The following is a 26625-nucleotide window of genomic DNA, read 5'->3' on the forward strand; positions in this document are numbered from 1 at the left end:
TGTTGTTACCGATCATTATGATCAATGTGACTGGCAGCATTTTAATGGATGGGTCTTAAGCACACAACTTGTTGCGCAACTCACATGATGTGACGCCTCGTCCCAATCAACGCTTCTGACACACAATATTAGATGCGTTGATGAGACATTCACATTAAATGACGTCTGCACTGGTTTTTTTTTCCGAAACGGTCTAACCAATGCCGTGGTTTAGTGGTAGAACACGTGAACCCCACGCAGAAGGCCTCTGGTTGACTCTTGTTCGTAGCCATGATTTCTGTTAATTGCATCCATAGCGATTTGTCAATCACGAAAAAACTGCGCTCTTTAGCTCACAGGGTCCGGGGGTCGAATCCCGGCTGCGTCGGCCGCTGTTTCGCAAAAGGTGAAATTGCTTGAAGCCCGCGTTAGAGCGTACTAGAACAAGGGAGTGCTCGGAACGGCCGCAGCACCAATGTACAGAAAGTGAGGCCGAAACAGGGTCAAGCCGCTTGCGGCGCGGCGATCGGTAGCCTGCAATGTGTCATCGTTTAAGAGTTGCGCGCGCCTCCGCCAATGTGGTGCAGGGGCAGAATGCCCGTTTCTCACTCAGAAGTCCCGGGTTCGAATCGCAGCTGTAGATGTTGGGTTCTTATTTTTAGTGTCACTTGTTATAGCTGTATTTCTTTTCCTATGTTTCTGAAAACTAGCTTCAATTGGTACGTTTTTCCTCAAAAAGTAACGTAAAACGTGAAGTCTTGTTTTGTGTCTTGTATTCTCAAAAATCTCGGAGGCCATACTTTACGTTTTTGTTGAATGGCGAGCGGTGGCGCTGCAAATAATTACACTCACTGTCAAATTTCTTCTATTTCCCTTCACATTTCCCGTTACTTTGTGTACCAATACGTAGCAACTGAAGCTAGGTTAAGAAAAAACGAAAGTAAATAGCGTTATAGCAAGTGACTCTAACAAGAAAACCCCACCATCCAAAGCCGCGATTCCAACCCTGGTCTTTTCAGTGGGAACCGGGCCTTCTACTACTGCGCCACTTTGGAGGAGCTGCGCGTAACTCTTAAACGACAACACATTGCAGGCTACCGATCGCAGCTCCACAAGTGGCTTGACCCTGTTAAGGGTCCACTTTTCGAAGCTTGTTCCGAGCACTCCCCAGTTCTAGTACACTCTTCCCGTGCACAGCCGCCCATTTTTTTTTAACCTGAACGCGCGAGCGTCGACCGCCGAGTTGATAAGCGCCGTACAACGGAGTGCAGCGGCGAAATGAACGAGAATGCGCGCATGCGCGCTATGAGCAGTTCCGGGCTGCTGTCGACTGCTAGGCTTTACCGGGAACCGGACGCCACCCCTGCTCTTTTCAGCGCCACTACCATCTCTTTTCTTTCTATCATTATTTTCTTTTGTTTTCTGAACGCTGCCATCATGTTATAAAGGAAAGGTCACGTGGTAGCGCTTGACGGGGATGGGATGTGATTGCACGCGCTGATTACACAACGTGCACATCAGTATATTTACAGGGGTCCTCTAAAACTTTTTGTTATGCCGTGCGGAGTCGACAAGAAGCTATCATCCGCGGCCAGCGCGCTCTCTGTCTTCGTTTTCTTCTTCATGTTCCTAGTCAGTATTCATGCTTAGTCAAGCCAATCAAGCCAGAATATGCTAAGATCAAGCTAATTAAACCAAGCCAAGTCATAATCACGCTAAGTAGGTCCATGGTAAACAAAACATTGATAATTATGGTCTTGCTAATCAGGATAATATAATTAGGACATTCCTAAGCCCTACCCAAATAGGATCTTGGTAATTAAAACTACGCTAATTCAGACCTTCCTCATTAGGCCCATGCTATTGAGAACCTTTATGAACAAGCTAAATATGACCTTACAAGTTAGGGTCACGTTAATGAGAACCTTGCTACTAAGTAAGGCCTAATTATCAGTCTTACATAACACGATCTGAATTAGCAAATTATTAATCAGGAAGCCGATAAAGAAATAAATAATACCCCAATTATATTGTGCCCAGTCAGAACGACTTTAATTAGCAGGATCTCAATTAGCAAGGTCTTAGCATCCCCTTAGCAAAGCCGTTGTTGCAATGTACATATTTATTATGGTCTTAATTATCTTCATATTAGCATAGCCTGCCTTAATTGGGTTGACTAAGCATGAAGACTAAGCCCATGAGGAAGACAAAGAGAACCAGAGCGCACGACGACCTCTGATGATGAGTTTCTTGTCGACTCCACACGGCTTAACGAAAAGCTTAACAGCACCGCTTTAAGAATGCTGATACGCACGTAGTTTAATTAGCGGGTGTAATCATATCCCATCCATCTGAAGCACGACCACTTGACCTATTCATTATAACTTTACGGCAGCGTTCAGACCAGAAAAAAAGGATGACGACAGCGGTGCTCAATAGAAGCGGGGCTTTTGTCCAGTTCCCGGAAAAGCCTAGCAAACGACAGCTGCGCAGGACTGCCCATAGCGCGCATGCGCGTATTCTCGTTCATTTCGCAGCTGCGCTCTGATGTAAGGCTTAACTCGGCGGTCGATGCTCGAGCGTTAACATAATGGGTGGTTGTACATTGGTGCACGTTAAATAACCCCAGTTGGTCGAATTTTGCGGAGCCCTCAACTACAGCGTCCCTCATAATCACGTCGTGGTTTTCATCTTAAAGCGGAGTTCAATTCGGTATTGGTGTGCGGCGTGACCTCCCTTAGAGCGCATGCGCAAACCCTCTCCACACAACTCCTCTCCACACACACACACACACACACACACACACACACACACACACACACACACACACACACACACACACACACACACACACACACACACACACACACACACTCACACACACCTTTCCCCTCTCCCCTTCCCTCCTCTCCTTTTTCCTTCTTTCCCCTATCCCTCTGAAATGCGGGCTGTACATGCCGAAACGCTGCTTCGCGTCACCTCATGGTCCCCTTTAGCGGGAGATGGTGTGACTTTTTTATGATTATTATTATTATTATTATTATTATTATTATTATTATTATTATTATTATTATTATTATTATTATTATTATTATTAGCTCACAACTAACAACGCCCACAGCGACGCCGACGTCAAAAGACACCAGAGTTTCTGCGAGACGGAATGTTTAATGCAAACACGTTAAAACCAAACAATGAGTGATCATGCCTTTCCGAAGAAGAGGTTGAACCATATTGAATAAGCCTACGGGCACCTGGAATAAAGAACAAATCGTTCAATCATCGTTCATGGCTGAATAGAATAAACGTTTACGTCACAGGAACAAGAATAGCCTTACCGTCCTAAGCTTGTTGTGTACGCTTTTCTCAGAATATGAAACGTGGGAAAACCACCGAATGAGGTCAGACCTGTTATATACACGCAGTTAACATCTCGCCTCTTGGACAATGCGCGCGGGCGCCTGGTGAACACGACGAAGAACGGACCTTTATCCAACTGACTGTAAGCTAAACTGGTCGACGCTAAAAGCGCCTTTTTCTGTATAACGTGTAATAGACAGCTGCATAATTGCACCTTCATTCGAGTAACGAGACAACCAAAGCACATGAATATGCACATTTCTGGAGAAACGAATTTTCTGTATATTGAGAAGTTGCTGCACGGTTCGACCAAGGGGCACTTTAGAGGCGATTCAATGTATTTTTCAACATTCAGGTGTTTATACTCAGCTCTCATATAAAAAGTATTTTCGAGTGAAGCGATGATTGTAAAAAAAAGTACTATCATAGGAACTGTAGTATAAGACTTCTGCAAAGCACATGCCTTATTTCCTTAACGTATTAATACTACATAACCGCACTTTGTATGCAATAAAAGAGATATTCGAGCCAAGTAACATAAATATATTGTGTCCCTTAGGTTTCTCACCTGAGGTAAAGTAAGCAATATTCGTCTTAAAATGCTCTGGTTGCATTTAAGGTGAACACTGGTGTGGGCAATGATATTCATTTCAGCTTGACGAATGAAATAAAAAAAATGTAGGAAATTCCCTAGCTGTTGTATTCATTTCGCTGCATAAAAATATCGCCTAAGTGTTATCAGGGACAACAGCTTGTATTTCACTAAAATACAAATTGCCCTGCGGAATTAAAAAAAAATTACACATCATCTCCCCCTACGGGCAACCATGGTGGGATGCGAAAGCATCGCAGGGGGTGTGCATCGAGTTTCCGTTTCTCTTATGCGACTTATGTGATGGGGGTTGTCGAGGTGTTTGAATTACCGCTTGCCGACGCTGACGTTAACAATCGGCTTCGCAAGCCTTCCTCTGCTCCGCGGCGGTGGCGCTGTCGCTGCAACTAGCGCCGACGTTGACGTTGTTGATGGCGTTTCGCACACCACTGCACAAAGACAGAATGACGGAAGCACAGCGAACGCGCTTTCGCAGCCTCACAGCTTCCGGAATCGCTTGCCGGCGTTGCCGTTTACGTTCAGCTTCGCAAGCCCATGGCGCCGTTGCGAAGGAGAGTGCAACGCTTGCCGGCGTTGCCGTTTACTTTCAGCTTCGCTAGCGTCCATAGAGCAGTTGCGAAGGAGAGTGCAACGGGAGCGAGCACGCACCGCATTATATACGAGCGCACAGCTGTGGCGGAGAGAGAGAAACGGGAGAGGAGAAACGAAGCGGAGGCAACGCTCACGTCATCTCCTCCACTCCATCTCCTCCCATCTCCTCGCGCTCACACGAGGACAGGGTGGAGAGTAGGCGCATGCGCAATATGGGTGCGGACGCCGCAGAACGGACACTGCCCCCAGCATAACATGTTTTCGCATCTAAAGAGAAAATAACTCATCAATTACAAGTCGATTGATAATGACAGTTGTAAATGTTGTTAATCATAGCGCCCCTCAGTCCGTCCCTCCTTCCGTCCATCCATCCGTGCATCCATGCATGCATCTATCTATCTATCTATCTATCTATCTATCTATCTATCTATCTATCTATCTATCTATCTATCTATCTATCTATCTATCTATCTATCTATCTATCTATCTATCTATCTATCTATCTATCTATCTATCTATTCAGGCACCTGCGTATTGGCGCTCTTGGTCTTGTCTTTAACTCGGCATATACACCAGAGCACGCCTGTCTCGCACCGAGGCTGCTGGCGAGCCGAGCGGATACTCTCGCACCCAGACGCCGGGCTGACGGGGCTGCCAAAGCAGGCGCGGGCTGCACCCAGTAAACAGGGCAAGCTGCAGTTCTGAGGCTTTAAAGTACGAAAAATACCCGTTCACGCCGCTTCAGCGTATAAGAGCTCGTCTGGGCACTACTGCGTCGTCTTCGGATGCCAAAACAAGCAGCGCAAGAAGAGGATATTAGCGTTATCTGCGACGATTACGACGCGCCACGGAAATAGTGCCGGTGCGGTGTGTTCAGCTTCGCCGCGGGTGGATAACTGTCATTCAAGCAAAAAAAAAATTAGGAGCCGAGTGAAAATGCGCGAGTAAGTACACTAACTGCATGTATTCTGCAGTGTGATGCCCACCTATTTCATTTTGCGAACCTAATTTGCGTGACACGCAGCTGGGTTGAAGGCAGGCGCGAGCTTTGTGTGGGAGTGCACTTCATACCTTTAAGCGTTTGCTTTGACGAAAATCTAGTGCAAGGTAGTGCTTTCAAGCACAAGCAATCAGCATGCTTTGCCACTTTCAATGTAATATTAAGCTTCAGTGCTTTTGATGGCATCCACGCCTTCAAGATTTCGCCTTCAAAAGGTTGTAAATGGCACGGTTCTCCTCAACAGCTGGCCAGAATTTCGTGCTTTCATTTCAGTGTTTGATGTCCCCAAATTTATTTGGACACGGGGCATCTAGCTGTACATAATACATATATTGACACGTAAGTAAACAGTACTCGCGCCAGTGTCCTTTACTACGCAGGCGTGGCTAACCGGCTTAACTAAGAGTAGCACAGTTTAACTTGTAAAGCACTATCGTTACAAGAATAAAATCGCGCAGGTAGCTTCAAAAAGGGATCGCTGAACGATACTGCAGGATACTACTCTCTGATAGAACGATACTACTCTCTGATAGCACGCTTTTGTGAGACAGACGCATTAATGTGAGAGCACTCGTTAAACAAAAATTGCGTTACGCGAAACTACCCGTAAGGCATACTCTAATTATTATGCGATGCATGCTGAAATGATGAGCTTTCACAAACCTTCGTGCACAACTTGTAGTATGGGGCAACAAAACATCGTTTCACTCTTTCGCGAGCTGCACTGCAATTACGATTCACGCGTACTACAGCGAGAACGTTTTTTTTACAAATGTAACAGCGTACGTATCTGACGAGGTTGCTTCCGCAGCCTACTCAGCACGTACTGTATACATTGTGGACTTGCATGAGCAAGATGTTCTTGATGTTCCAATAAAATCAGCGAAAATGTCCAGGCTAGAAAAGACGCGAAACACGCTCTCCGACGGGTTGAGTTTCGGGAGTTTCACGTTTGCTCTGTGTAGCGTCTGTTGGCGCGGCAGCCCGCGCATGTTGTTTCGTCGCGTGTGCGATAGATGGCGCGACGCGCGATGCAAATATGGCGATGCGCATGGAATTCGCTGTGTTCTGCTCTATACTAAAATGGCCAAAGAAGAGAAATGTGTTGATGACGAACATGATTCATGTCCGTATACAAAGACCCATGGAGTCAAGGTATGTGCCAAACTTGATTTAGTCTACGCAATTCCAGGAACAGCAAAACCAGACATTGGAGATTTTATAAGACACATTGCGGAGGTTATAGAACAGATAGTCGCAGGATTAGTTATAGTTGGCGATTTTAAAGTAGCAGCAAAACGCTGAGTGCTGTAACGAGCATCAGTCAGCGACCAAGCGGTGCATACTGTAAATATTTCAGTAGTTCCCTGGCATCAGTTGTGGTGGTGATGGCTGTCTAACCTTAATTGTGTGTAACGGTAATTGGCTACCCGCTTTATTATATTTTAATATATATATTACATGCGAACTCAAATGGCTCAGCAAGCTATAGTGTAGCGCTGTTTGTTCATGCAGAAATATACCAACCAACGCTGCTTAGAATTCGTTCGATGTAAGAACGTGTGTGACGTAACGCGAGTGCCAAGGTTATTTCTCACCATAATGTACCCGTTAAACGCCCGTGTAAATTCAATGCACACAAGCACTGAATTTTCACAATGACTTCAATCCACTTTAACTAAGGCGTGACTTAAAGGTACAAAAAAAATACAGCATATCTAGTTACTCGCTGACTGTGTCGCAATGTATTGCAGAAGGGCAGGGGATATGCCGGACTTTCTTTCCTACATTAAAAGGAATCAAATGCCGGGCTCGTCGACGGCAATGATGCACTGAGGAAAGCAAACAGGCTCAGGAGTAAGTCCGTTGTGGCTGCGGCCTACAGATACTAATCATAATGAAGCGTCTTCTGATTCGTGCCAATAAGGACAAGTGGCGACTGGGTTAAATGCAAGAAGGCCATTTTACTTCGAATTCGATGCAAGCTAAAGACCGCCAGTATGCTGAAAATTAACATTGCCGTGCCTCGGGATAACCCTACCGATATGCAGTACCTACTAGCCCACCAATCGGTGTTTTCAAATTCGTGTCTTCTATTGTGTCCTGATTTTATCTTGCGCTACACGTACTAATAATGTCGTGGTTCTGGCAAGCCATAACGCACCAAAAATTTTATTTTTGAATGGAAGACTGGGGACAAGCAACCGTAACCATTAGTGTGTAATACTTTTAGGTAGATGGTAATGTCAGCACTTTCATTTTATTAGTTACAAGCATCCAATCGCTGCTTCCTCACTCTTAAATACATATGAACATAGGGGTGCTATCAAACGTGTAAAAGAACTAAGTTTATTGAAATATCATTAGGAGAATGAACTGATGTCAGGATCAAGTCGTACCGAATAGGCTTGCGTATAGGTCTCCTGCACGAAAAATTACCTCACGCATCTTTTATATCTGATATGTTTAGGAAAATTATTAGCACACTACCAGGAGAACCTATTTTGATATCTTAGACATTTATTTAGAAACATTTGCGAGTGAACTGTGAAAAATGCAATACGTGTGCATGAATCTCAGGTGTCTGGACTACAGGGTCGCAATGAATATGACTGCTGCTGATTCAGTTTGGCTGCTGATTGGATTGCTGGCAAGTTTTTGTGCGGAGAGCATGGAACATGGTGGATGGACCGACGTCCAGGAACCAGATGGGCCAGAACTCCGCGCTCTAGCGGAATATGCCTACCGCCAGGAGTGCTGGTGTCCTTACCGCTTGAAAGTACGCGTTATCTCTGCCAGAAAGCAGGTATCACAGATCAGTTTTCTTACGTCACTGTTTTAGTGCGTGAAAGCGCACGTATGAATTCGTACGTGGAATAGACAGACAGACAGACAGAGAGACAGACAGATAGATAGATAGATAGATAGATAGATAGATAGATAGATAGATAGATAGATAGATAGATAGATAGATAGATAGATAGATAGATAGATAGATAGATAGATAGATAGATAGATAGATAGATAGATAGATAGATAGATAGATAGATATACATGTGGGTAGGTGGCTGGGTAGGAAGATAGGTAGGTAGGCAGGTAGGTAAGCAGGCTGATTTGTATTGACGTAAGCTGCGTCACGGAGTAATCCTTCGTCATGTCGTCTACAGCAGCAGAGACCTGCCTTTTAAAAGGCTGCGGTGCACATCGCCTGGGAATACGGTGGGCAGAGAAAGCCGGCGACACACGATATCGGACGATGATATTACGTAATACTCGTGAGGTGGGAGAGCGGTGGCCTCCGTGTACCTGGAAACAGTCGCTCTATAGGATTTACTTCATCGTGAAAGGGACAGTAAATGCAAGTAATACAACGACAAGAATAGTTGGATTAGCGCCCCATATTTCTTGCAGTGCCTCTTTTATGCAAAGGAAACGCTTAGCTTGAACGAAACTCGCGATTTAGTGGTGTTCGTACCGTCACTATCGCAAGGGGCGCTGCTCCGTTGCGCCACATGCATGGCCGGTTGTTGGGCAGTAAAATGTGTAAAAGGGCGGCCATGGCTACGTAAGATGGCCATACTCGGGTGCGGCAGGTTTGAAATTTAGTTGAATTTAGCGGCGCAACGGGGTCCCTTGCACATTGCAATTCAGCTGAAGTGTTATTTTCTGTCATAGGCAGTTGGAGCGCTTGCGATTCATTTACCGAGGTCCTAATGCACGATCGGACTTGTGTTCCACAGTGTCTCACTGATGGCGCAAATCGTCTCCTACATTAACCCTAATGCATGGATTGGTTAAGCGTGCTGTCTATACTATTGATATTTCAGACTTTCAAGTATTGACCTTTCAGTCTGGCATAAATTGTTTTTTGCCTGTAGTGTCCATTGAAGCTGAGCGCGGGTAGTGTCGCCCTCTTTTGCATTCGAGCTCGTGCCTTGTACTTCAATACCTGGTGGGCTCAGCGCGATCGACGCATTCTTGTTTTGACGCTTACTTTCTAAACACTGAGTGACGCGATCGGTGAAAATGTTTCCTCTACCACTGGTACTAAAGAAACTGCATGTCCGCTAGTCAGCTGCTAGTCGGTTTATGGGAGTTAACAGGTTACCACACATAATGATGACGTCGATAACAGATCATACCGCTTCGCATAAAATGGTGGATAAACGAAGTTACTCCTTAGTAAGCACTAGGTATATTTCACGAAAACTCACACACTTTTGCAACGTTCACCCGACCAATTACTCAAGGTGCTAGAAATCTAGGGCAATGCCCGTGAATATGTAAACGGGAAATATATAGTAAGTATGCCACTGTACAAAAACAACGGAGAAAACCAAAGATAGCGGAAACGAAAGAATAAATTGTTTTTGTATTTGAAGTTTTTTTTTCAACGTTATTTCGCATTTGACTTTCCTTCTTGGACACAGAAAGAAAAACAAATATAGGATGCCAAGGCCAGAAGCAGAAAGGTAAACAACATAACTTTGACGGTGTTCTTTTATCGTTTTTTGACAACTACTTGTACTAAATGTATAAACAGAAGTGTAGACTATACAGGCATTAATCACGTCCACTGAACCCACACATCCAGCACATGAGCGGGTGAATAGTAGAAAAGTGGGAGAGGCTTTTGCGTTGCAGTTGGCGTGGTCATGCTGCCGCTGCTGATGGTGAAATCCTCTCCATACAATAGAGACGTTTATATTCATACGTATGCACTTACACATGCATAAATATCTAAATATGAATATATTTTCGTGCACGTGTAGCACTCTCTTCCAGCGCGAATGATGATAAATGCGGGTACATAGAGTAAGAATTATGGCAGCAAGTTCTTACTAAGGGGTATAGCTATTGTTCAGCGGTCGAAAAAAGAAAATATATTTAGGTGCGGGTTTTTAGACGCAACTGTATACAACAGTTCTAATCGATGTCGTATAAGCAGATTTGTCAGAATGTTGTTTCCGGATGCTTTTGCCAATTTGCAGGTCGTTGCGGGAACAAGGTATTTGTTGTCATTCAGTGTCAAGAGATGGCGCAAGGTGAGTCCTGATATGCATTTCATTGCTCATGTTTCGCCATTTCAAAGAAGGAGTGGGCTCCCGTCGGAGGTAACGCTTGTACGCAAATAACCACTTTCATTATTCGTAGTGGTTATTTCAATATCCTTAGCACGGGCACACAAGTAACTCAGTTTTTGATAATTTGCAATAAGGACTTCGCAGATGTGGAGACTGCTTTATATAAGGTATCTGTATTTTTATTTCTAAACAGAAAATAAATGCTCGTATCGTGTACACGGAAGTTCTGGCATGTATAAGTTCTCGGTTAAAGGTTAATTAGTCTGACGTTTTTAATTACTATTCAAACAACGATCGAAAGTGAAAAAAAAACAATCAGACGAACTATCTGTTTACGCAACCGCCAGCGTACGACGGTTATCTCTGTGGGCAGAATCCAAAACATATTGGGCTTCATGCCACTAACAGACAGTTTATTAGGGTTCTGTACATTGCAAGCACTCACTTGCCGTTTCGAGTTGTTGGTGTGTGACCACGGCCCCAGCACTTTGCTCAGTGTGCAGCGTAATTCACTGAGTACCTTGAATCGATCACATACATGAATACGCTGTTCTTTGCATCGCGGGCGGTTGCCCTATGATGAGACGCTCCGCTGACTTTTCGGTACTGCCGCAGTTAAGCACAAGAAGTGAGACGTGCATGCTACGTCTAGTTTAGAGGATGTACGAGTGTGTTTAGATTGTTCTCTCATGACAACTTAAAGCACGCTCCGCTGTGAGCGGAGCTAATCCGAACAATATGCTCAAATATTCTAACTTCTATGTTTTCTAACTGTTTAGCACGCCCGTTTGGAAATAGAAGAAAGCAGCAAAACAAAGAAACAGTTTTATGTAAGAATAACGAGCATGGCACATGATTAGAAGTAAATGAATAAATATAAGAAGAGGTGGACTTCATTTTTGAAACAAGACTCAGGTCTGTTGAACGCTTGATGACAACAAAGGTTACATATTTTTCTTTAGTAGATAGAGAATATTTCACTGCGCACTCTAAATGTATTTTTAGCCCGGTTAGCCGACGTGCAATAGCAAAAGATTTTCTCGTGCAATATGGAAATCATAAAATGTCACCGTCCTTTCCTGTAAGGTAGGCCGTTGTACAGTTGCGGTAGAGATGGAGCTGGGAATTTTTCATCTGCATTATTTAAAACTGTTCGCACCTTTACGTATAGAGATGAAGGAAATCATGCTACTGACAATAGGAAATCAGAATAATTATTTCCGCATTTATCGTACCAAAAATAGAATTAAGTTTTTCTTAAGGTGTCATATTTAATTATTTTCTATTTTTTCTGCAGAAAATGGAGAAGTGTACTACCCTCATTTGGGTACCTCCAGTGACAAAGCTACAAAAAAGAAAAGTATCCAAGTTCAAATGCGATTGAAAGTCGCGGAAGATGCCCTGGAAAACCTTAAAACATGATTTTAAAGTCTTGGACAATTCTGGCCTTGGGATAAAATACGAATAGTGCATATCTTCAATATAGGGATGCCCTATAAATTATTTGTCTTTAACTTGTAATACACATGAAACTAAACCAGTCATCGACATAACAGTTTTTGACCGTGTGATCAACACAGTGATGCTTGAAATGTGGTCTCTAAAAAACTTCTTTTGTTGTGTGCATGGAAACTGTGGTTAAAGTTATAAGGAGGAGCAGTGCATGAGCAAGCAAAATATTAAGGCGAGGTAGGCTGCCAATTATAGTGACCAACCCGTCGAGAGAAAGAAAACGCCAGGGCTGCGCCGAAAGCGCAGCGCAGTCAAAGCGAAAGCTCGAAGAGCGGCATCTCTAGAGCCCATTATAAACTCTCTTGTGGCTACTAATATAACTAGACTAGCAACGTACCCAGTTTGCCACAAATCATAATTTTTGTGAAGTTGGGAAACACCCGCCAATACATTACTCGTCGTTCTGCGGAGAAGCGAGGTGCCATCTATAAGGCATTTCGTGCAGTTTCTTAATTCGACGACTGATGACGATGAAGAATTATGACTGAGCCTTTTGTAATGGGTTGGAAGCTTTAAATGACCCACTCGAGTACTTAATTCGCATTGTGTGACGCCCGGTCGTTATTTCACTCTCCCACCACGCTTTTTAACACACGCTAACGTGAGAAAGAGATAGAGAGAGCCAATTAACTTTATTGAGACCCTGAGTAAATGGATCGTGGGAGCCTTATGGGCTTCCTTGGCAACCAATAGATGTGCACTTGCGAGGAACCCACTACACAATAAATCATAATTTTTGTGAAGTAGGGAAACAGCCAGTATGCAATTTTTTCGTCATTCTGAGCAGAACCGTGGTACCTGCTAAACACCTGTAAGGCATTATGTGCACATGGTTAATACTTTGGCTTATGACGATGAAGAATTATGGCAGAGTCCTTTGTAATGGGTAGGAAGCATTCAACAACACACTCGTTGTGCAATTCGCATTGTGTGACGCCTGGCTACAGAATTCGTGTTGTGTGACACTTGGTTGTTATGTTACTCTTCTACCACGCCACATTACATATGTCGATCTGGTTCCTCCCGGCATGAAAGCTGTATAGGGTCCTTTTGCAAAGGAGTTCGAAGCACCGGCATGGCTCTAAGGTAGAATACTGGGTTCCCACGCAAAGGGCCCAGGTTGGAACCTCCTTCCATCCTGGAAATGTTTTCTTATTTATTTTTTGTCTTATTTCGAGGGATAGTGGGTACGGACACGGGCGGCGGCGGCGGACAACTACGGCGCCAAAAACGGCCCTTGTTTTGATCTCATAAGAACTTTCGCTGTAAAAACGAAGTGAGCCGATGTGCGCGCTCTCTCGATTGTCGGCATTTTTCTAAAGAAAACACCCTTGATGTGTATGTTCGCCCCTGTGTCTTCACGTATCTGCCTATTAGCCTTGTCAAAATTTCTGGCTGTGTACGGTAGGTGACACGGTCTCCAGATCGTACGCCAGACGCAAGCAACAGAGTACCTCGACCGAGCTTACCCCTGAGCGCGCAAGTACCAGTCGTCGGCTCCAGACACTCCAGCCACAGTACGCTTTGCTACCTCAACGGACGGCAACTATGAACCATACACCCCTAACGCCACCGCGCCAGCACCAGCGCAGCTTGTCGTCAATGAAACCCGGGCGCCGAAGACATTTCACCGAGCTGCCTTCGAAGATGCCGACGACTGGCTTGAGCATTTCGACCGGCTTACATCATCAACGACTTGACCCAAGAACGTAAGCTACGCTATGTGTACTGTGCTCTCGAAGATTCTACAAAAATGTAGCTTGAGAAGCACGAGGCAAACTTAACGTCATGGGAGGATTTCGTGCGCAGTTTCTCAATCCCTTTACCAGAACGGACAGGAAGGAAAGAGCTCAGTGTGCTGCAAAGGCTAAAGTTCAAGGCCCAAACGAAAGGGTGACAACGTACAAAGAGGATATGGATCGGCTTTTCAGGCCTGTGAACCTCTCAATTACTGCAGCCAAGAAAGTTCACCACTTAATCCTACGTGTCAAAGGAGAGATTTTTGCCGGCCCAATGCGTAGCACGCCTACGACTCTTGCGGAGTTCCATGAGGAAGCTACTGCCATGATTATGACCATTCATCATCGTGCCCGGCAGTACAACCGCGTTGTCGTACATTCAAGTCAGGTCACTGCCATCAATCTCGGCAATGACATCAGCGCCTTGCGAAAGCTCATCAGGGCTCTCATCAAGGAAGAGCTGCGAAAGATGCTCCACCTGTAGACTGCTCCACCTGTAGCGCAGCACCCCATTGCGGAGATGGTGCGTGCCGAGGCACTACAGAGAGTCTGCGTTCCCCCAACAGTACGATGCGCCACAGCAGCGGCAGTACGTCGAAATGAGCTACGCGGAAGCAGTGCGACGTTCTCCACCGTGCAGTACTGCCTGCGTGGTGCACCCTGCTCATCAAATAGAGGTGGCTTCAGTCTTCGTGCCCACCTTTGAGCGCGTGTTCTCGAGGGTCAAAAGCAAACGCCCTTCTTTTGTATCCTCGCCCCTGTGTCTTCTAGTATCTAACCGTTAGCCCGGTGACAACATAATGACATCGATATCCTAATTAGTTTGCTGCAACGGGAATATTAGTCTCCAAACGCACCATGACCGCGATGTCTTAAATACGTATAGTATGCGAGACTGGTATGTTTGTCTCTGCAGTACTTTTCGTTTCTTTCGGTTTACCTTGTCTTTGCTTCTGCAAGCGACCCTAGATTGAGGTAGTTTCTGAATCCTATAACTGCGGTTGTGGTAGGATATCAGACTAGGAAAAGTCATTGCTACTTCCATACCTGTTGGTTTTAGACTGGCTTAAGCACGCTCTTCTGTTAGGCATTGTGAGGATGTCACAATGATCCGTAATAGCATCATGTGGCGGTGAAGAGATTTTATTATTAGTGCCACATTTCCGTCTTCAATGGTGGCATGTGAGTTGTACACCACAAGTTTGGCTCTTTCATGGTACTTTTACTCTGGTAGTATATCTGAAATGTATCTGCACAGTCCTAAAGGTATTTCACCATCGCCTACTTATTGATGCCCGACGCCTGAAGAAGACATTTGCCATTCTCTTTCAATTTGTCCTGTGCTGTGCGAGCTGATTTTATTTTATGCCTTCAGATTTCTTCATTTGATCACATCCCCTACGCATCTGAGGCGCTCCGAAAATTTTCTTACCTGCTGGTATTCGTTCCGTCGCACTAAGTAGCTATTGTTCACATGCACTTTGCATTAGATTACCAGCCCATATCCATCTTTTCTTCTTTATATCAGCTGGCGTATTTACTACCCCAGTTCGTTTACTGATCATCTCTGCAGTCTCTTTATCTGTTTATGTTATGATTGTTACATTCATTTCTGTCGCACGCTACGTGGTCAAAATATTCACATCGATTTTTAACACGAAAGTGTTTTATGCCGGTTTTCATGAAGACTTCCATGACGTATTTCCGTCATGGAAATACGTCAGCAAAAGGCACACGATCAAATGGCAATGAAAAAAAAATTCCGCAAGCGGCAGTTGAACCGACGACCTTTCGGTCAACAACGATAGGTGTCGGACGCTCTAACCACTGCGCCACAGTCACACATGCAGAATGCTTTATGAACGCTCGTTTTATCTCTCAAACTTCCATCTCACAGTGTTGTTGGTTCACGGGGTGGTGTCGCCGCCTGCGAGTGGTAGAGGCAAGTGCTAATGCATGAACTCCGCGTTCAGCTCCAGCAACGCATCGTTGCACCGTTGCTACTGCCATCTCATTCGGAGTAATTTAGTCAAGGCCTTACACCTTGAGCTGCCGGCTTTAGCCCAAACCTCTGTCATAGCATTCATCCTTATTAAATATATCTCTGAGGCACTCGCCTGGCTGTCACACCGCTTTCTCTGCTCGAACCGTGAGAAATCATGACCACACTGGTGGGGAGACAATATGTGCGTCGCGTTTCCCGCCACGTTTCAGGCCTGGCCTTCGTGTGATCTTTCTGATAACATTTAACATTTAACGGGGATGGCGTACTTAGGCGAAGCGCAGTAAGGAAGTTCAGCGTTCAATAACCGACGCTGTTCTGGCTGTCACGCCGCTTTCTCTGATTACGCTCTCCCCGTGCAAATGGAACGGCCTGAGCAACACTAGCAATGCCGCGTTGCGGGGGCCAATCTCGGAGGCGACGAGTAATGCGTCATGACACTAACCAGCGCCGACTGCGAGCGTTTCGGTAGTGTTAGCGGAGCGGAGTCTTTCGCATCAATGTTGTAGAAAAACCTATGACCCATTAATTGCGGCATCCACCATAATTGAATTCGGTGACGACGCAGTTACGCGATTCGCCTATCGCGTCACCGTGTGACGCCTACTCGCCAGCTAGCGTCGCTTCCTAATGGACTAACAGTTTCTCCACCGCCTACAGCTTCGAGTGCACTGGCACCGACTACTTGAGTACGCACACCTTTCCGCTTCTCTCCTCAAGTGACGACGCTTTGAAAGAGTGCATGTTGAGTTCGTCTTTATTGTGTGCATGTTGAAGCCATCTTCGCATGGGATTCACCATATGCTGTGTCGAGGTGCATGCGAACTACTACAGATACCAGAAAGGTTTAATTATGTTCATGGACGTGAGTCACCGGGACGGAGATGTGCGACCAGGCCTCAGCGTGGGTTTGTCTACATCAAGCGGTGCTATAGCTGCCAAAGACAAATAGACATTGCGCAAGCTCTCGTATGTCAGTCTATAATAAACATTCAACTACTTCTGCGAGGACGCGTTTCACTTTCGTGTTATACCGATTCTGATGACGGAGGGATCAATCATGTATTTCCATGACATTCCCTAGGTAAGGCAAACTGCAAGGAATGTAAACTTTCCGTTTTAGGGGCAGCCGTAAACTGCCGTTCAGCAGTTGGGAAGGACTACCGTATGCAGATTGTCACATCCTTATTCCTCGATAAATTTCATATACGTGAAAAGAGAGAAGGAAATAAACATTATGAAGTTAACTAGACTCAGCTTCGCTTCGTAAGCTTTAACTAGGAACATGATTAAAGGGACGAAAAAACAGGTAGAGTAATACAGAGGGACAGACCAAATCTCGTGCTCACATGGAGGTGTACGTAAAGTCTACAGGCGATCACAGATACCTGCCAACTTTATGTGCTTCAGGGACGCTTTCATTGCCTTCTGGGCATCGAGTTACATATCGAGAATACGGTACTGTGTCCAGTTCGTTCGAAACATCCGGAGCGCGTACCACAGACTACGCTACCGTACTAATCATCATCATCAGCCTGTCTACGCCCACTGCAGGGCAAAGGCCTCTCCCATGTTCCGCCAATCAACCCGGTCCTGTGCTTTCTGCTGCCACGTAATACCTGCAAACTTCTTAATCTCATCTACCCACCTAATTTTCTGTCTCCCCCTCACGCGTTTGCCATCTCTTGGAATCCAGTCAGTTACCCTTAATGACCACCGGTTATCCTGCCGACGTGCTACGTGCCCGGCCCATACCCATTTCTTCTTCTTGATTTCAACTATGATGTCATTAACCCCCGTTTGTTCCCTGACCCACTCTGCTCTCTTCCTGTCTCTTAAGGTTACACCTATCATTTTCCTTTCCATCGCTCGCTGCGTCGTCCTCAATTTAAGTTGAACCCTCTTTGTAAGTCTCCAGGTTTCTGCTCCGTAGGTAAGTACCGGTAAGATGCAGCTGTTATATACCTTCCTCTTGAGGGATAGTGGTAGATTACCATTCATGATTTGATAATGCTTGCCGAATGAGCCCCAACCCATCCTTATTCTTCTAGTTATTTCACTCTCATGGTTCGGCCCCGCGGTTACTACCTGTCCTAAGTAGACGTACTCCTTTACAACTTCGAGTGTCTCGCCACCTATCGCAAAGCGCTGTTCTCTACCAAGATTGTTCCACATTACTTGAGTTTTATGCATATTAATTTTCAGACCTACTCTTCTACTTTCCGTATCCAGTTCAGTAATCATGAGCTGCAATTCGTCTCCCGCGTTACTCATCAATGCAATGTCATCAGCGAATCGTAGGTTACTGAGATACTCTCCATTAACTCTTATCCCTAGCTCTTCCCAATCTAGGGCCCTGAAAACCTCCTGTAAACACGCGGTGAATAACATTGGAGAGATCGTGTCTCCCTGCCGTACGACCTTCTTTATTGGGATTCTGTCGCTTTCTTTATGGAGGACTATAGTGGCTGTGGATCCGCTGTAGATTTCTTCCATTATGTTTATATAGGCTTCGTCGATGCCTTGATTCCGCAGTGCCTGCATGACTGCTGATGTCTCCACCGAATCAAAGGCCTTCTCGTAATCTATGAAGGCTATGTATAGGGGTTGGTTGTATTCCGCGCATTTCTCTATCACCTGATTGATAGTATGAATATGGTCTATTGTTGAGAATCCTGTACGAAATCCTGCCTGGTCCCTTGGTTGATTGAACTCCAATGTCGTATTAATTCTGTTAGCAATTACTTTTGTAAATAGCTTGTAGACAACCGACAGTAAGCTTATGGGCCTGTAATTTTTCAGGTCTTTGACGTCCCCTTTCTTATGGATCAAGATGATGTTGGCATTCTTCCAAGATTCTGGTATCCTCCCCGTCGAGAGGCACTTCGTATACAGGGTGGCCAGTTTCTCTAACATAATCTCTCCACCGTCTTTCAACAGGTCTGATGTTACCTGATCCTCACCAGCTGCTTTGCCTCTTTGCATTCCCTTTAGGGCTTTCTTTACTTCTCCTGTCAATACTGGTGGGATGTCAGATTCCTCTGTGCTATTACTCCTTCTTACGTTATCATCCTGAATGGCTCGGCTGCTGTACAGATCTCTGTAGAACTCTTCCGCTACCTCACCTATTCTATCCATATTGTTTGTGACCTTGCCTTCCTTATCCCTTAATGCATACATCTGATTTTTGCCTATGCACAGTTTTGTCTTCATAGCTTTGAGGCTTCTTCCGTTCTTTAGAGCATGCTCAATTTTCTCCATATTATACTTTCTTATGTTGGCTACTTTACGCCTATTGATTAACTTCGAAAGCTCCGCCAGCTCTATTTTGTCTGTTTTGACCGTACTAATACTGCGCTACTATTATACCCATGTCCATTTTAAGATTATGGAAAATATCATGTCCAACCATTCTGCTTTGCCGGTAGCCATTTCATGCTTACATCTACTGTCAATTGCGGGAGCGCCAGAAATATTTTATACAATGCGTCTCCGCCCAGCTTCGCGCGAAAGCCACGCCTCGTGTTCCTCTTTACGGAGGTTCTGTCACACTGCTTGTTCATTACGACGCTGTAGGCTACACTTGAGAACTTCTCTCGTAAAGCGAGACTACTTTAAAAGCCTTGTTTTCGAAAAGAAAGTTTTGTGCAAGTGCTGAAGAAAGTAATGCCGATCCATGCACGTGAATGGTCAAAACAAAAAAAAAACACAAAAAACAAAGCTGAAATTTTCACACTGTAATATCCCACAAAACATATTTTCATACATGAATATCTGATACCACATAATGAAATGCCCCATTTATTTCAGTGTTTCTTTAAGTGGAAATGGCCCAGTTTTCACCAGATCTCTTCGGTTCAGCGAAGAAAGCGACAGAAAAATGAAAGGGGAGGGACACGGAGGAAGGAAGAGGTGTAAAACGAAAGGCAGACGCGGCATGCGGGCTATCTACTTCAGCGCACTCTTCCTTTCGAAGATTGCAAAGAGATTCCTGTTGGAATCTTGACGCCGACCGAGTCTCGCGAGGCGGCACCGTTTTTCCGCGAACGCGCGCAGCAGTGCCCGTCATTTCCGAGAGAAAGCAAAGTGCCGATCTTGCTGACGAAACAAGTTCGCGTCGGTACTTTCTTTTTTTTTCCGTTCAGGTAAGTGATAAATTCGATTAAAGTTTGTGTTACCTTCATCCCGGCGTTATGAGGACTCCCTCGTTGCCTCAACAGCACACGAAGCATTGGGAAGTCATCGCAGAACGGAGCTAAAACACCAGCAGCAAGCCCCTGAAAGACTGCGATATAAGACTGGTTTCGTCTTCGTGCCAAACAAAACATGTTAGGTCGATTGTATGGGCTTCTCGACAGATGGCGCTGTACATTTTTAATATCGCCTGTTAGAACACATTTCCGGGGAAGGTCTTATCTCCTTCGCATTGATACAGTATGCAGAATCAGCTCCCATGCGTATCATACCTACAAGATTATAATGAATTTACGGCCGAGTGCCTCAATAACAGGCACCTCTAGCATGAAACGGCATGTAAAGCCAATATCTTTGAAGCTCCCCGGCATTGTTATTGAGGTGTTTGATTTTATTTTCATGTTGCACAGTGGTAAAACCGTTCACAAATTTCAGACAGAAATTTAAGTTTTATAGAGAGTGTTCGAAATTAGGCCTGGGAACTGGAGCACCAAATATAGGAGCACGTGTTCGCAAAAATTAACTAAGGATGTTTTTTGCTATTTTGCCTATACAAAGCCTCGTCCTAAAAAAGTAAATTTGCAAGGTAATGAGCTGCATTTATTCTCTCATTTCTATCTAGAAATCACAAGGTTGAATGTGCCGGTTGGTTGGAACACTAATGAAAAGGTCCTTATTTTCCAAAGAAGTAAATATGCTTAGCAGACGGTAACAGTAAAAAGGATCGGCTGCAGGCACCTCCTAGTCTGTGTTACCACTGTTAGAGAAATTTATATATTCATGTAGACTTAAATAGTCATAATAGTTGGACATCCAGTGAGTGCTCACAAGGGGAAACTAATGGTAATATCAAGAACTAATCGGCATCTTATCGATGATTTTTGCGCAAACTTTACAAAAAGTGACTGGGGACAGAGAAGGACCACACATTCTTGCCTTTTTTTCGATCGTTCAACATAAATACAGCGGATATATGTCCATGTTATATCGAATATAGAGCCAGTGTTATTGACCAATGCTGTCGTTGCATGATGTGCCACTTCTTCAAAAGATGTTCCCACAAAAAAATTCAAAGTACAAAAATATGTTTAAGGAGTCAGCTTATCCATCGTTGGAGCTACTGCCAATAACTGCACGGGGCAATCGACTGATGATTTTCGAGCACTCTGCAGAGCCCTCGTTTTGTTGTTTCCACGCGATCGAGTCGTTAAAGTCGAGTTCTCAGAGCATTTGCCTAACCCAGGCGCATCGAGTATTGCGATACTCTTCAACCGTCGAGGTGGAAACTTGATCCAGACTTGACAGCATTTGATGTTCGTATATATCGTGTAATTATTCGTACAATAGGCAAAGGTCTGCTAGTACAGGCATTACCTGTCCTTGATGTGAAGTAGACTTCACGTTGGAGCAAACTGAGTTGCAACGCGCGAGAAAGCAGTCGAATAAACCAACAGAAAAATGCACTCCATGAGGGTTCTCGGGACCATGCGCAGGCTACAAGTTTTTCCGAGAAATTCATTCTTACACAAGTATAAACACTGCGGCTGCCGTCGGCCTGTGGTGATGGAGTGCGATAGTGTAAAAGGACAATGTATAGAAGCGTGCAAGCGCAATACTATAAAACAGTTTCAGCTGTTATGCCAGATAAGAAATAGGAACAAAGAGCTTGGAGGTGCTATGTATGATTTTAAAACTTCATTACACATTTTTGAGTAGCGGAGAATTCATTTCGAAACTCAAGCAGCCTTGTATTCAAGAAGTGCGTGCAGTGGTGTATTTTCTGTACAACTTATCTCGCTAGAAGTGTATTCTAAGCGCTGTTCCCTTGCCGCTTAGCAGATGTACCCGGCGTCTGGAAATTAAATACGCCGCAGTACGCGTACAACGCAAAATAAAAGAAGGATGTTTCTTACGCTGGCATCCTTGCGGCCGCAATCAGTCAGTGCTATTGAATAGCTGATGAGGTTAAATATTCTTGAACACGGGTTGTCGCTGGAGCCGACGTTTCGACAAGTGGCCTTGTTTGCTGCGAGGCAGCAACCATTGCTGCCTTGACGAAGGCAAGACCTCTTGTCGAAACGTCGGCTGCAGCGACAACCCGCTTTCAAGAATTCTCTTCATGTCTCTTTCTCATGCTTTCTCATGCTACGAACTTTCTCATGCTACGAGCGTATTTTGCAAATACCGCTTTGGTGATATTTCGCTGTATGTATAAATTTAAAGGTTGCCCCATCAACATCATAAACGAAAATATTTTCTTAATTTCAAGAGCTGCTATTCTGGTCGTCAGTCACTACTTGGATCACGCAGCGCACACGAGAACTAACTAGCAATTTGACTAATTCATTGTCGTTTGTATGCTGGGTTTACCGAATGCAATCCCGGTCACGGCAGTTGCATTTCGATGAAGAGTAAAAGGTAGAGGCCCGCGTATGTGTTATGTCAGTGCACGTTAAAAAACGCGACTTGGACTTTCCCGAGCCCTCCACTACGGCGTGCCTCGTATTCATATCGCGGCTGTGGTAAATAAAGTATCGCACATTATTAAGCACACTTTGTTCCTGCTTACTCAGGTTTCAATGGTCACAATTACGCATTATACAATAATTCGTAATTGTAAAGGTAACTGCGAGCATTTTATAGCAGTTACAAGCACGTCATTCGGGCCCCACTACGCCAACAACAAGGCTTAGCATAGACCTCTCACACTGCGGTTACAGCGCAGGGAACACAAGACTAATCATAGTCTCACAAGGCTATAATTGAACACAAGGGAACATAGACATAGGGAACAGAAGACTAATCAAGACTAACGAGAACACAAGACTAATCATAGAAGCTGCTGCGATCGCTGAAGGTGACTCTGTTAGCAAGCCTTCGATAGCTTTATCTGACAAAGAACTTGCCTTTCTTGCACCCACACATACGCTCTTGTTCTTCTTGACAGGGCTGTTCCTGCTTTGTTGTATTAGAGTCCTTGCTCATGTTGGCTTCGTGTTTCGGGGGGCACTTATCGCATGCGGTTTTAATCGCATGTGTTGTTTTTCATAAATGCGCTTGTTCTTCAAAAACATTTTAGTTGGAAGTCAGCGCTCGTCTTCGTCGGTCCCAGTCTCGTGTCTTCCGCTGCGCTGTAACCGCAATTTCAAATGGAATACCAACTAGCCCGTACTCACACCTTGCTTTCGTATACACCGATAGTTCGGATCCTAAGAACACCCAATTTTACAATAACGTTAATGCGATAGCCTTAAAGAGCATTTGTAGAAGAAAATACGGCGTTGGTGCCAAAGCCGCTGTCAGTGAGCGAAAAAAATCTCAATGGACGCATAGAATAAAAATGAGGGATAAGAGCTGGAATTGGACCCAAGTATTATGAATGGCATTCCAGTATTCTACCACAGGGCCAAACCAATCCTTGATACTGGTTCGGAAAAATACCCTGCGTTGCCACAGCCTATGTTGTGACAGACCCTCAGGAAGCGTGCAGGAGGTATATGGATGGTCTTAAAGGCAGCATTTGAAATCATACGATTCAAAGATGGAAACCCCTATCTGGACGCCCGGACACGGTTCTCTCGCTGTGAACCAGGCGGCTCACGGCGATGCTCAAGATCATGCACGCTGAGGCATATCTGATGGGCAGGAAACGCGGACTATAGACTGTCACGAAGAATATGAGCGCACACCAATGAAGTACTATGGCATGCTGACGCACTACAGGAACCAGTGGAGACACTAGCCACCTGCGTATAAGATGCTCAACAGGGAACGAACGGTCACATCGGCAAGACTGTAGGCTGGAACCTAATTGCATGAACGCTGCTGCACGCCATGTATCCGAGGACCGACAGGCGCGACTGCAAGTTCTGTCCGCCGGACACATCCAACACCCTGCACCACATGGTGCTGTCGCGCAAGAATAAGCCAGACGTCCCACCGACCGCACCACCATCAGGATCTAACGGTACGAACAGTTCATAACCAGAGGGGTAACAATAAGAAGACCAGTAGGAGGCTCTGCTGCTGCCGCATGACCGTGGAAAGAAACTAGGGTTGGTGGACAGAACTCGGGCGGCAGCAGCGAGCCCTGGATGCCTAGGCTGAGAAGGACCCACAATGAAATTTATTTCTCTGTCTCTACCGGAGCTGCGTTTGGGACCTGGGTCCCCATGATGTGAAAGCGAGTGCCTTGAACACTAGGCCACGAACACATGCTTTCCCAATGGAAACTGAACGGAAGCATGTAATTGCGTTCTACTGACGATGAAAAACAAATTTCCGAAGCAGTAGATTTGCTGTTGGCGCTTCATTGCAATATTTCGTGTCGGCGAACTGAAAGCGATCTGCTGGACAACGTGTAAGGTTGCTATCAGGCATTGTACACGTCTAGAAAATTCCGACTTCCAGAAAATTGAATGCCTAAACCGCGTTTTCATGATCGCGTGGTGGTCTTGTCGTTGGGCCGTTCTGCAGGCTGACGTACGCTAAAGAGGACATAAAAGACGCCACGCCGACTCCCCCCGAAAACTGCGTTCCAGGGAGGCCGCTACCTAAAAATAAAAAAAAAGAAAGAAAGGAAGAAAGAGAAAGAAAGGGAGAAAGACAGAAAGAAAGAAAGGAAGAAAGAAAGAGAAAGACAGAAAGAAAGGAAGAGAGAGAGAAGGAAAGAAAGAAAGAAAGAAAGAGAGAAAGAAAGAAAGTAAGAAAGAGAGAAAGAGAGAAAGAAAGAAAAGCCATACGTCAGGCACGCCCACGCTAAGCTTCGCTCGGCCCCATTTCCACGATTGGGTAATGGCCCCGCAATTTCTTATTAGTGCCCCTTTAATATCACTGTGAAAAGTAATAGTGAATATCTATATTCTGTTTTCTGACATTATCCCATCACGTATTCAACCTTGACGCGCACATCTGACGCGACGGGTCACAGCTGGCGTGTTGGAAGAAAAGTTTTGAAAGTTGGCAGTCTTTGTGTATTGTTCTTTTTTCGCCTATAAAAATAGAGAGAAATAGCAAAGGAAGGCAGGGAGGTTAACCAGAAGTTTGTATCCGGTATGCTACCCTGCACTGGGGTTGGGGAAGAGGAGGTTGAAAGTGAGTGAGAGAAAATAAATAATAAGGGAAAAAATCACAGCATATCCACGGGGAAAATGATGAGTCGGGCGAAGCTTCGGAGGGAATCATCGGCAAACCGTGAAACTCTTCCGTGAAATTCGCCCAGTACATCACGTAAAAAGTGTGAAACATCGCGGTGAGGTTATTATCGAACGAAAGTCGATCACACACGTCGCAACTATGGCCAAACGAATGAGCGAGAAATTCCCGCTCGAACTGCGCGTCGGCTCCTTGAATGTGACACCGCTTGCGCCGTTTGATCGCCGCTTCCCGCGAACGAGCACCATCAAGGTCTGCCAGGCGCCGCGCTTGGTTCGCCGCCGCTTCTCGGGCTCGCCTTTCGGGGTCTGCTGCTCGGAGTGCACGTTGCGCTGCGGCGTCCTTGACGCGCACAGTGACGGGATCCGCCAGGCGCCGCACTCGCTTCGCCGCCGCTTCTCGGGCTCGCCTTTCGGGGTCCGCTGCTCGGAGTGCACGTTGCGCCGCTGCGTCATTGGCGCGCACCACAGCGGGATCCGCCAGGCGCCGCGCTCGCTTCGCCGCCGCTTCTCAGGCTCGCACCGCGGGATGCTGGCGACGAGCACGAGCCGCCGCGGCCCTCCGCGCCCGCCGCTCCGCTTCGTCCATGCCCACCAACGACCAACGATCCGACACGTACGGCGACGATCCAGGAGACTGAGGCACTCGTTCCCCGCGCACCCAGGCACAGCCCGCGCAGCAGCCAATCGGAGAGTAGCGGCACTTCCACCGCCATCTAGTGGCGATTCACACAAGCGCACTATTGCACACACTTCTATTGGACCAACGCCATGTAGGAAATCAGACGAGAAATGGTGATGACGACACAGATTGTGTACAGCGCCATCTAGAATATCATCACTCAACTTCAGTTTGTATGTACTTCTATGAGACAGCGCCATCTATTATACTGTTCGGCAGATACTGCCGGTTACGCCTGACGCCGGACAAGTTAGACTAAGAGGAGCTTCGCCCCTAAAAACAATCACAACCACACGCACACGAGAACGTTCCGCACAGAGGCACTCTGACAGGCCAATGGATCGCAGAAATGCTAGTAGTGCTTATGTCCGGACGATGGCGTAGTCGTCTTTCTTCAGATAGAGGCTGGTCGTCTAACTTGTTGAAAGCATGGCAAAGAGATTGTCTCTGTGTGCTATACTCCGGACAGTCACCTAGAACATGTCGAATAGTTTCTTCGTCACCGCAGTGTTCACAGGCGGTGGTGTCGGCCATCCCTATCCGGAATGCATACGCATGGGTAAACGGAGGGGGTAGGTAAATCAGCGTTTGCAGACGGCGCCATAGGTGCTGTTCCCTGGTAGTAAGGGAATAGTGGGTGGGGGGGGGGGGTATATTTGCCTTTCAGCACGAGCATTCGCAGTGAGCTCAGCAAAGGTACACGCGCGCTCCTTTGA

The 26625-nt window shown here is 45.7% G+C and overlaps 1 protein-coding gene across 4 annotated transcripts; it reads left to right on the forward strand.

The window, feature by feature from the left end:
- Positions 1 to 3407: 3407 nt before the first annotated feature.
- Positions 3408 to 12169, forward strand: LOC119402797 (uncharacterized). Of its 4 annotated transcripts, XM_037669865.2 has the most exons (5): positions 3408 to 3481; positions 8124 to 8349; positions 9974 to 10015; positions 10535 to 10588; positions 11925 to 12169. In XM_037669865.2, the coding sequence occupies exons 2-5, from the start codon at positions 8229 to 8231 to the stop codon at positions 12047 to 12049; spliced, it is 342 nt and encodes a 113-aa protein (XP_037525793.1). In that variant the 5' UTR covers positions 3408 to 3481; positions 8124 to 8228; the 3' UTR covers positions 12050 to 12169. The 4 variants fall into 4 exon arrangements, with proteins under 4 accessions (XP_037525793.1, XP_049274437.1, XP_049274438.1 ...); XM_049418480.1 differs by lacking the exon at positions 9974 to 10015; XM_049418481.1 differs by lacking the exon at positions 9974 to 10015 and having other exon boundaries at positions 8139 to 8349.
- Positions 12170 to 26625: the final 14456 nt, after the last annotated feature.

This window comes from Rhipicephalus sanguineus, chromosome 8 (assembly GCF_013339695.2).
Source record: "Rhipicephalus sanguineus isolate Rsan-2018 chromosome 8, BIME_Rsan_1.4, whole genome shotgun sequence".
NCBI classification, from domain to species: Eukaryota; Metazoa; Arthropoda; class Arachnida; order Ixodida; family Ixodidae; genus Rhipicephalus; species Rhipicephalus sanguineus.

Coding starts and splice junctions, on each gene's coding strand:
- LOC119402797 (XM_037669863.2), top strand. CDS start 8,098: ATGCAATACGTGTGCATGAATCTCAGGTGTCTGGACTACAGGGTCGCA. Junction 8,350..10,534: donor TTATCTCTGCCAGAAAGCAG/GTATCACAGATC, acceptor GCCAATTTGCAG/GTCGTTGCGGGAACAAGGTA. Junction 10,589..11,924: donor GTGTCAAGAGATGGCGCAAG/GTGAGTCCTGAT, acceptor TTTTTTCTGCAG/AAAATGGAGAAGTGTACTAC.